The sequence below is a fragment of the Labrus bergylta genome, chromosome 13 (genome assembly GCF_963930695.1).
Source record: "Labrus bergylta chromosome 13, fLabBer1.1, whole genome shotgun sequence".
In the NCBI taxonomy this organism is placed as follows: domain Eukaryota; kingdom Metazoa; phylum Chordata; class Actinopteri; order Labriformes; family Labridae; genus Labrus; species Labrus bergylta.
In genome coordinates, this window is record NC_089207.1 from 618,588 (window position 1) to 629,541 (window position 10,954).

Below are 10,954 nucleotides of genomic sequence, written 5' to 3' on the forward strand. Positions count from 1 at the left end.
TCTCTCTCTCTCCCTCTCTCTCTCTCTCTCTCTCTCTCCCTGAATGCCACAGGCCTCTCGCCCTTCCAGTCCAGATTTAGACCTCAGTCTTTCCCAGACATTCAGACCCAGCTGGTCTCGTCTCTCTCTCTCTCTCTCTCTCTCTCTGCCTTTCCTTCCCTCTCTGCTCTTCCTCGTCATACCTGGACTCTTCCACCACTTCTTTATCTGACACAGCACCGGAGCCTGCCAGATGTCTGAGCTGCACGCCGTGTCGAGGGTTCTCGTCCAGAGTTTCTCAGAGACAGACCTCCTGCTCCTCTTCCCCGCCATGGAGCCTCTCCCAGAGGTAAGACCCTCCGCGCTGACTCCCCCCTTTCTTATCTGCCAACTCCTGCTAGGTGTGTGTCTGTGTGTGTGTGTGTGTGTGTGTGTGTGTGTGTGTGTTACTGAGAAGCTGCAAAGATTCAACATGTCGGCTCCTCTTACATGACAGCTCTCTGTGGCAACTTCTTTTCCAGCTGAGTAATTTTAATTTTTTGTTGCATCATCTGTTTATATTGACACGTTTAAAGTGAAGCTTTACTGAGAGCAGACTGCAGCTCCACAGACTTAACCCGAGCTCTGACAGCAGCTGGAACTGGGACGGTAGGAGGGCTCACTGGACCACCTCCCCCTCCTCTCTGTTCGGGGGAGAACACTTTACATCTTTCACACATTGGGTTTTGTTTGAGCTCCTGTTTGGATTTATAACTTAAAACAAAGTGACTGCTTTTCAAAGGTTCCCTTATTTAAGATGGACGAGGACGAAGATGAAGAAGAGGACGAAGTTCTGTCCATCCAGAGCCGAGGTAAAGAGTGTGTGTGTGTGTGTGTGTGTGTGTGAGTTTTTGTGCTCATACTGTGTGTGTGTGTGTGTGTGTGTGTGTGTGTGTGTGTGTGTGTGTGTGTGTGTGTGTGTGTGTATTTATTTGTAGTCAGCTGTAAATACGCGCCCCCCGCCCCCCCTCCCTGCACGGACCCCCGACATGTTCATCTACATGAACTTCATGAAGAGTCACTGCTGCTACGACGCCATCCCCACCAGCTCCAAACTCGTCATCTTCGACACAACGCTACAGGTAGGAGGCGCTCTTCTTCTTCTTCTACATAACGTGATCTACCATCTGAGGCTGTCAAGGGTTCAAATGTTCCCAAACAGCAGACGCCATCTTGGTTGTTTCTGAATGATGAATGTGTGTTTCTGTCAGGTGAAGAAGGCGTTCTTTGCTCTGGTGGCGAACGGCGTGAGGGCGGCACCGCTGTGGGACAACAAGCTGAAATGTTTCGTTGGTGAGTCGTTTCTCTCTCTCTGACGAGAGAGAGAGAGAGAAAGAGAGAAAGAGAGAGAGAGACAGAGAGAGAGAAAGAGAGAGAGAGACAGAGAGAGAGAAAGAGAGAGAGAGACAGAGAGAGAGAGAGAGAGAGAGAGAGAGAGAGAGACAGAGAGAGACAGAGAGAGAGAGAGAGAGAAAGAGAGAGAGAGAGAGACAGAGAGAGGAGAGAGAGAGACAGAAGAGAGAGAGACAGAGAGAGAGAGAGAGAGAGAGAGAGACAGAGACAGAGACAGAGGGAGAGAGAGAGAGAGAGAGAGAGAGAGAGAGAGAGATGTTCAGATTGAATCAGAGTTCATAAAAACCTTCTTGTATCTGATCGTTGTCTGACCCACATTCGGTCTCAGCGTTGGTTTTCAGGCTTCAGGTTTCCTCTTTGGGGGGTTCGGTGGTTTTAAATGCCGGCCTCGGTTTCGTGCTAACATTTAAAGGAAAGAAGGTCAACTATGAGACATTTAGTGACATTCAAACGCTGTCACCTCATTGGACGCAGCGTGCTGATCATCATGACTCTCAGAGCAGGTCGCCGGGTGTTAACTTTCTGTCAGTAAGTGAAACGACAGCAGCTATAAACACGAGTCAGCGTGAGCCGCATCCTGCAGGTTCAAGACCTTCATTCATAAAACAAACAGCACTCAGAGGGTTAAATGTTTCACAATATAACACAGAAACAACATGGTCGATGAGATGAGTCAGAGATCTAGCGTCTATAAGGAGTAATTTTAAGAGATATCAGACTCAGCAGCTTTAAAGCACTCTGTCAACACAAGCTGACTCAGCGTTATGACATTCATAGCAACATTAGCATATTAGCATTAGCATGTCAGTTATGTAACAGTTAGAATCCAAGAGATTTTAATAATTTTGCAGCTTTTTGATGAAAGGGTGCAACACTCAGTCTGTCTCTCTTTGTGTGTGTGTGTGTGTGTGTGTGTGTGTGTGTGTGTGTGTGTGTGTGTGTGTGTGTGTGTGTGTGTGTGTGTATACAGGTATGCTGACCATCACTGACTTCATCAACATTCTGCATCGGTATTACAAGTCTCCTCTGGTGAGCCGAGCCTCTGAATGATCTGACTCCTCCCCTTTAGAGGGTCACAGATATAAAACTCTGTGTGTCTGTTTGCTCTGCAGGTTCAGATCTACCGAGCTGGAGGAACACCAAGATAGAAACATGGAGGGGTGTGTGCAACACAACCACGAAGTGATGCGGATCAAGACGTGCTTCAAGGGGTTTTCATTTCTGCAGATCAACATCTAGATGTTTTACTAATCGACTCGTGTCTTTCTGTGTCCCGTAGAAATCTACTTGCAATACTCCGTCAACAGGCTGATCAGCATCGCTCCTGACTCCAGGTGAATTCCAACTTAAAGTCATCGTTTCCATTAATCCTTTTATTTAAAGGAGCAGTATGTAACTGACCCCTAGTGTTTAAAATGGGTACTGCAGTCTAAATTCTAAACATCATAGAGAGCTGTCCCCCCCTCCTCCTCCTCTCTAGAGTGGATGCTCACTCAGGTCCCCATGTGGTGGACTCTGAAGCTTCAGTGTTTATCCAGCTCTGCATGGGTCTGTAAACCTTTCTGTGTTCTAACCTCTCTCCATTTTTCAAAAGCATCTCCAATATTGATCCTAGTTTGAGCACGTTTCTGCTCGTGGAGCTTATTAGAAACATGCAGAGGCTTTTTAGGTCGGGTACAATCACTTCTATCTGAACCACTTCTCTTGACCGCTTCCATCACTGCAACACCTGTTGACCTGATAACTGCTCTCATATCTGACAAACCGAGGGGCGTCCAAAACGGCTGTGTGGGGGCGTGTCTTAAAAGCGCCTACCTTCTCTGGTCCAAACAAATCCAGAGCATTCAGGAGCAGAATGTAAAGTTAGAAGGAGGACATACTGGCTGCTGCATTTGCTTGAATTTGCTCTGTCTGTATCACTGTTGTGAAATAAATGATGAGTTTTCTATCGTCTCCTCAGTCTGTTTGATGCCATCTACTCCTTGTTGAAGAATAAGATTCACCGGCTGCCCGTCATCGACCCGGCATCAGGAAACGTCCTCCACATCCTCACACACAAACGCATCCTCAAGTTTCTCCACATCTTTGTAAGACTTCCTCCTTTTTCTAACACTTTGTCCAAAGCCTGATCGTGAGCTGATGTAAATATACTATCGATTTAAATCCCTCCTTACTGAGTACACAGCTGAGTAAACAACTCAGAATACGACTAACGAGGGGGTTTGTGCTCTTCTCCATCAGGGATCAATGATTCCTAAACCTCGCTTCCTTCAAAGACGCATCAACGAAGTGGCGATCGGTACTTTCAGAGAGATTGCGACGGTCCAGGAATCAGCATCTGTCTACGACGCTCTGACCATGTTTGTGGAGAGGAGAGTCTCTGCTCTTCCCGTAGTCGACGACAAAGGTACTGTGAACATTTCATCGGGGCCGCCTGCGATGAGGAACGAAGCCTCAGTGCATAGGGCCAACCAATTGTTAGACTACTGGCGCCCCGATCATTTCCAACTTCTGACGTTGGAAACGCTAATAAATGTGTACAGAATCGAACCAGACGACTTGGTGGAAACGGGGCTGATGTGATCGCACTTTGTGTTTCTAAAGTTAAGATCTAAAAGTTTTGAATGAACAAGTTGAAATCTGTGTGTTGAATGAATCGTTCATCTCTCTGTGCGTCTCCTCTGTAGGTAAGGTCGTGGCGTTGTACTCCAGGTTTGATGTTATTGTAAGTTAATTTCATCTCCACGTCTTGTGATTCCCTGCTTCTCTTGTGTTCATTCAACGCCGTCCATATTTATAAGCTATTGTTGTTTTCGTTAAGGTTAACTGTTTTTTTTGGGTGTGGTTGGTTGACATTCTTCATTTTTCAGAACCTGGCAGCTCAGAAAAACTACAACAACCTGAACATGACGATGCGAGAGGCCGTCTCCTCCAGAGCCTGCTGTATGGAGGGAGTCCTCAAATGTTACCCCCATGAGACGCTGGAGACCGTCATTGACCGCATCGCCAAGGCTGAGGTAGCACACATGCACGCCGGCTTGGGAAAACCAATTTAGCAATTTAGCTGTTATCAATGAGCAAAGACCCCAAATGCCTTTAGATGCTACAGCCAATCAGAGCAACACAAGATATGACATAAGGGGTAAACTGCTAGGCTAGTTAGCTAGCTCCACCACCAAATCCTTACCTTGCCTATAGACCAATCCCTACAGCCGGTTTGCGGGCGCAGCCATCTTGTGGTGGCGCCATTACTGCGGTGGCATCTGCTGCTGTCCGTTTACTGTGACAGCAGCAAGGATGATGATTGCATTAAAAATGTCAGACAGCTGCTGATGAAAGTTTTTCCAGACTTTTAGAGCAGCTGAGAGCTCTGCAGGTTCTTCCTGAAGTCGTTTACATTGGCGTAGATTGTAAAGTAACGCAGAAAGTAATGGCGGCTTGTCAACGTCAATCTTTGGGCACCACAGTGGTCAGAGTTGTGATGTCACAGCAATAAGATATAGTTTGAAATCATTCACGTTCACTGTTGATTCACCTCCACTTGAAGTCAGCTGTTGGTGATGATTGAGCTCATCTTGATTGGCTCTCGTCCAATTTGTTGTTTTTTTTTCTTCCAGGTGCATCGTTTGGTGTTGGTGGACAGGGACGATGTGGTGAGAGGGATCGTCTCTCTGTCCGACCTTCTACAAGCTCTGGTTCTCACTCCTGCAGGTATTGATGCACTGTACTCCTAACTCCACCGCTCACATTCATCCTTACCTCGTTCTCTCAGCGCCCTGTTTGTTCACCCTTCATGCCGGCCTGCTTTGAAATCTTCCTGGTCACTAAGCTGCTCCTCCTCCTCCTCCTCCTCCTGTGAAGAAGTTCTAACTGATCAAACTCTTTTTTTTAATTCAACTTCTCGTCTACCTGAAGACAAAAGCTCTTTCTTCTCTTCCTTGGAAATGTATAAAAGATCACGCGGCCAGTTTTCTCCCTCCTGATTCCTTCAACTATCCATCTTCTCATTTCAAGTCCAACAAACAGCACAATCCAGGGATTCATCAGAGGTCAAAGGTCAAATGCTGCACCTTGGCTGTCATTGATAAATCATCTTTTTTCAAAATCAATCGCATCAACTCGCTGTGACCTCACAGAGAACCTCCAGCGACTCCAAAGACTTCCTGCATCTTTCAAATCTCTGACTAGCTTTCACTGCTCATCCGGTTCTGCCGGTTCAACTTCCTCCTCTGAAGTCCTCCGATCCTACCTGCCGACCAAGCCTCGGTTGTCCTCGTTTGTAGAGGGTCTACAAAGTCTGACACCGACCCTCCACACTGTCTTGTCCTGAAACACCTCTTACAGCACTCAGCCAGCATCTTCATGCAGCAGTTCATCGTATGAACTCTTCATCCTACAAGGACTTCTTATTCAGCACATCAAAGGTAGGAGGCTCGATCTAAGCTGGGGGTCACTGCCCGTCTGAGCTCGCATCTTCATGTTAAGTTGCAAGGTCTCACTGTCGCCTGTTGTGACTTTCCGGCTACACACTCAACGATTTTCAAATCTTAACCGATGACGTAGTGACACTTTAGGTTTATTTGGACAAGTAATCAGTTCAGAGCCTGGGATCGAACCATACAAACACGATCTTTGGATCGTTGCGGTGTTCAAATCAGGCCAAAATCGTCCAGTGTGTAGCCAGCCTGATGTAGATTCTCCAAAAGGATGATATGAAGGGTTTGTAGCATCACATTAAAGATATGAGTCTCTCTACTCATATATGATGTTAATAATAATGTCAAGAAATGAAAATGTGATTAGCATGAGAGACAGTTACTGAGATGATCCTGTATGTGTGCGGTGGCCGGCAGACGTACACGTGCAGCATATTCAGGAACGCTGAGACTAATCAAATGCAACGCTGAAACATGCTGCAAAGAAACAAAACGTGCTGCAAAAAGCTGAACCAACTGCATTAACATCAAACGTGCTGCAACAACAAGAAGTCAAAAACACACATTCAGAAACAACTGCAAACACAGAAAACTTGCACGTTCAGCCTTTCCAAATGAAGTACATACTCCAGGCCTGTAGGGGCGCTGTGTGGGACAGTGTATCTGTGGGAGAGAGAGAGGAGACCATGCACTGAAAGTTTTATTTAGATGGGAAGTTCCATCGTCGACCGTCACTGAACCGGCCACCGTACCTTTGTCATCTGAAGGTTCATCTCCAGAATGAACCCAGACCTGCGTTCATGTAGCTTGTAGCTTGTTTTGGGATTTAACGATGATGTCATGGTTTGTTTTCTTAGTTTTAAGACTGTGCACAAGAAGCAGATATTATTATTGTAATGAGGACAACTGTTCTGCCTCTATTCAATTATTGGAATCCTGCTGGTGATTTTGAAAAATGCAGGTGTAAGAAACTTCATATGTCCTCTTCTTGTTTACAGTCTAAAGCCGTTTTCACACATGCACTCCTGAAGATATCAGGAGAATTTCAGGAGGACAGCTCCTTGAAATTCTCAGAGGAACTTTAATGCACAAGTCAGACGTGCAGCTTTGACCTGATTGGTTCTTCAAAGTTTAAACCAATCTGACATGATGCCTTTCACTGCTTTCCAATCAGGCTGCATGAACAGAGTGTCTTTATCACACTTCTGGTTCCTCTGATATGATGACGGGGGTTTGAGTCCTCATGAATCAGCCTTGAGCATTATGGGATTGTTTCTGTCTGCAAAGAACTGTGAAGAGGTTTTCAGACAGGATGCAGCGTGTGCTGTGCTCGCCGAGGGTTATAAACGGGTTTGAGAGCACACCACCGCCTCCTGTCTGAAAATCCCTTTACCAATAAATCACATATTCTCAGAGAGGAAGGTGTTGTCTCTGTTATTGTTAACTTTCTATTTTCTATTTTGTCTCCAGATATTTATAAGAGATCATCGTGTGAGGATGAAGAAAACAAGATGGAGGTCGACCTCATAAAGGAAGACGTTTAAAGTGAAATATGTGGAAGTATCTTCAGTCCTGAAGAGAGACAGAAAAAAAACCTTCCACCCAAAACAGTGACCACCAATTTCCCCTTTCTGTGTGTGCCGCGGTCCGTCAGCGCTAACCTACTGTGGCTGACGGAGCTAAACCACGGCGCTGACGGAACACAGCATGCACAGACTGTGGAAATTGGCAGAAATAATAAACTCATTAAGAGGGATTATTTTATGAAGTCTTCACTGGAAGTTTTGGGAAGAAGAGCGTGGTTGAGCTGGAAGCTGGACGATGAGAGAGAACACATCAGAGTGATGAAGTTCAGAGACTTTTAAACTGTCGTCTGCTATAAATGGAAATGAATTTGTTCAAACAGAGAAAAAAGCAACAAGTCATGCGTACTGACAGATAGTTTTTTTTTAACTTTTTGGTCATATAAAACGTATAGAATAGACGTTTATAACTTGACATTACTGCGTTGTTGAAGTGGGGATCACATTTTTGTAAATGCACTTGAAGAAATGTATAAATAAAAGTTTTGTTTTGAAGAGTTTTTGGTACATTTATTTATAAAATGTCAGACATGTGGAAGGGAATTACATTTCCAAATGTTATTTACACTCATAGAAACTCACCGCACTGAAAGAAGAAGACATACACGTTCATCCATCTCAGACGAAGCAGTGGGAGCAACTTGGGGTCAAGTGTCTTGCCCGAGGACACTTTAACTTTTATTTGTTTATATAAATCTGATTTTTTTTGGGTCTCATATTTGTTGTGTAATGTGTAATGTTGGTCAGCGTATAAACAGAAACATCATGAGTTCATCATCGGATGTGATGGGGGGGGGGGGATGTCCCTGACTGAAGGTGTGAAGGTGTGTCATGTTTACCTGGGGCGGGTTTGTTAACACTGCCAGCTTCCTGCATCCTGGACACATGATGAAGAGTCACACACACACACACACGACCCTCCACACGTAAAGGCAAATAACAGGTGATGAATGTTGTTTTTACTGTGACTATGAACATGTTGTCTAAACACTGAAACAAGAGGATATGAGACAGGAAATAAAAAGAATGACAAAACAAATGTTTCAATTAAATCCACCTGAGTCACCTGATTCCAGCACTCCCAATAATCAGGAGTAAGAACAACATAAACATACAGGACAAGATGCTAAACAAACTTTATCCCCTCACATCCCACAGAAACTCAAAGTGTTGCTCCTGAACGTCCCACCAGGTAATGAAAGAGTAAAATCAACAAAGAGCTCCGTCCTCTTTACGACTTCATCCTCTGAGCAAACACGTCAAACCTCCAATCACTCGCTGCGGCTGTTATTCAACGTTCACCTGAGACTTAACTCTTGACTCTACCTGAACTGACGCCTGCAGACGGGATGCAGTAGAGCGTATCGAGCTGCACGATCTGTTGACTGACATCGGCCTCTGACTGCAGAGATGGACCCCAAACCCAGGTAGGACATTCTTTTGTTTTCAGGCTGATGTTCTGGGAAAGTTTCCAGCACAGTCGCTTATCTTGATCCAAAGGAAAGCAAGAAAAGACCAAACGTCTGAAGTCTCGTTTGAGGCTCACATGTCTGTAAAGTAAAGTGCCTTAGATGGGCTGATCCTGTGATCTGATGTCTTCTGTGTGATTAGCACAAAGAAACCAGGACAGCAAAGTGTTCCTCTTATTAACTTCTTCAGCAACAGAGACTCAGATCATGTTCAGTACATCCATGATCTGATGGTCATGACAGGCGACCTCATGAGGGGCCCGTAACACCTACACTATGTTTCATTTCTGTTGCCGCGATCGCTGTAGCTGCTGCACTCTCTTTAATCTCAGGTGAGCTCTGACTCATTTTGTTCTAGAACCGGGTCTGTGTTCGATGGGTTAATGATGCAGGATTGTCTGGAAATAATCATTTTAAAGACGACATATTCTCCCCCTCCTCCATCTTTTCAAACAGTCCCCTCCTCCATCTTTTCAAACAGTCCTCCTCCATCTTTTCAAACAGCCCCCTGTGGTCTAAATGAAACATCTGTGCTTTGTTCAAAATATAACATGAATCAAGCACCAGAGGAGGTTTGTGAGCCTGTATAAACCAGCTCTCTCAGAACGCTCCGTTTTGATGTGTGTGTCTCTTTAAACTCACTTAACTGTCAACCAAATGCAGGAGTATCATTCAGCGATGCTCAAACATGAACGTGCCACCGCATGTTCCTGACTCATGAACTGTTTACCTTTCTCTGGTAATTTGCAGAGCTGTAAAAACGATAAAGGAGCAGCAGTGAGATGTGTAAACACCTGATTATCCTTGATGACTCAAACTAAAGGGTCTGTATTGTTTGATCCAGATCCTGCTGACACACAAGAACTCTGTAGACCTAAATGTGTTTCTAATCATCCTGTGAGAAACTGGACTCATTGTTTTCAGTTCTCCTCCAATCAGAAGTAAACTCAACTAATTGTTTCGTCTCTTCAAAGTTTGAGCATCTCTGTGAAAAATGTTTCCAAGCCGAGTTTAACCCTTGGAAGGTGTTCTCTCTTTCATGTCGTGTCCGTCTTGATTCTGGGTTTCAGTAAAAGACGAATCAGGATCAGGAGTTTGTGACATCCCTCTCGTCGTCTCCCTCGATGAGTTTTGTACTTATGTAATTGACACTGAAAGTTTAAGCCTTGTGCAAACATTGTCAGGGCAGTGAGGTCAACCTTTTATTGCTGCCAATTACATGCTAGCACAAGCTAATCGCTATTATTTTTAACGTTTTCAAAGAGAGCCTGTGAGGGGTTTGTTTTGGCCTTTGGAGACCTTTAAGGAACACCTTCAGCTCTGAAGGTTTCCACCACAGACTGTAAATATAAATGTTAGAAGCCTGAAATACGTCGCCCATCTGCTCCTGCAGGGGGCGCTGGAGTCCTATGGATGTCGGTCTCCATTAAGGAACTTTTGTCCTAATCACACCTATTTGGTTTTTTGAACCAGGCTGTAAACATGTTCATCTCTGCTTTAAAAACAGGCTTTTTAGAATGGGTGTGTATGTGACTTCCTGTGCTTCTGCAGCCAGCCTCTAGTGGACACTCCAGGAACTTCAGTTTTGAACACTTCTGCATCTGCTTCATTTTCAACACCGGAGGTTGCTGCTTGGTTTGTGGTTGTTCGAGCATTTTAAAGTAAATGACCTGAATACTTCTTCTACTCACTGGGTCCGTCTATTAGAAAAACACACAAACTAACACAACACTCCAAAGACAACAAGCCGCAGAACCCACAACAAGTTAAACACGAAGAGCGACAGGATCATAATATTTTCTTTAGGAATGACCGGGGCAGAATAGTGCAGAGATCAGAAGACTTAAGACTGGATCAGGTTTATGTATTTGGGTATCAGGGCGCAGGTGTGCCCAGTGAGCGTGCCTCTGCATGAGGACAAAGTTTCCATAAGTCTTTATTTACTGTCATGTCAAAGGATGAAGGCTTTACAAGTGAAGGAAGGAGTGCAAAGAGTGACCAAATCAGACATTAGCCAGGCCCATTAATCCTCCTGAAAACAGGCCACAGGTAGGGGGCCGGATTATTCTGAAGAGTCTCCTGCAGCTGGAGCAAC

The 10,954-nt window shown here is 44.9% G+C and overlaps 1 protein-coding gene across 1 annotated transcript; it reads left to right on the top strand.

Annotated features, from left to right (window-relative positions):
• Positions 1-74: 74 nt before the first annotated feature.
• prkag3b (protein kinase, AMP-activated, gamma 3b non-catalytic subunit) lies at positions 75-7,887 on the top strand. The gene is made up of 13 exons (XM_065962432.1): positions 75-328; positions 761-830; positions 957-1,100; positions 1,230-1,311; positions 2,342-2,404; positions 2,490-2,531; positions 2,651-2,705; positions 3,332-3,458; positions 3,613-3,778; positions 4,059-4,096; positions 4,242-4,388; positions 4,989-5,082; positions 7,278-7,887. Exons 2-13 carry the CDS (start codon positions 792-794, stop codon positions 7,349-7,351), a joined length of 1,071 nt encoding a protein of 356 aa, XP_065818504.1. The 5' UTR covers positions 75-328; positions 761-791; the 3' UTR covers positions 7,352-7,887.
• The last annotated feature ends 3,067 nt before the right edge of the window (positions 7,888-10,954 follow it).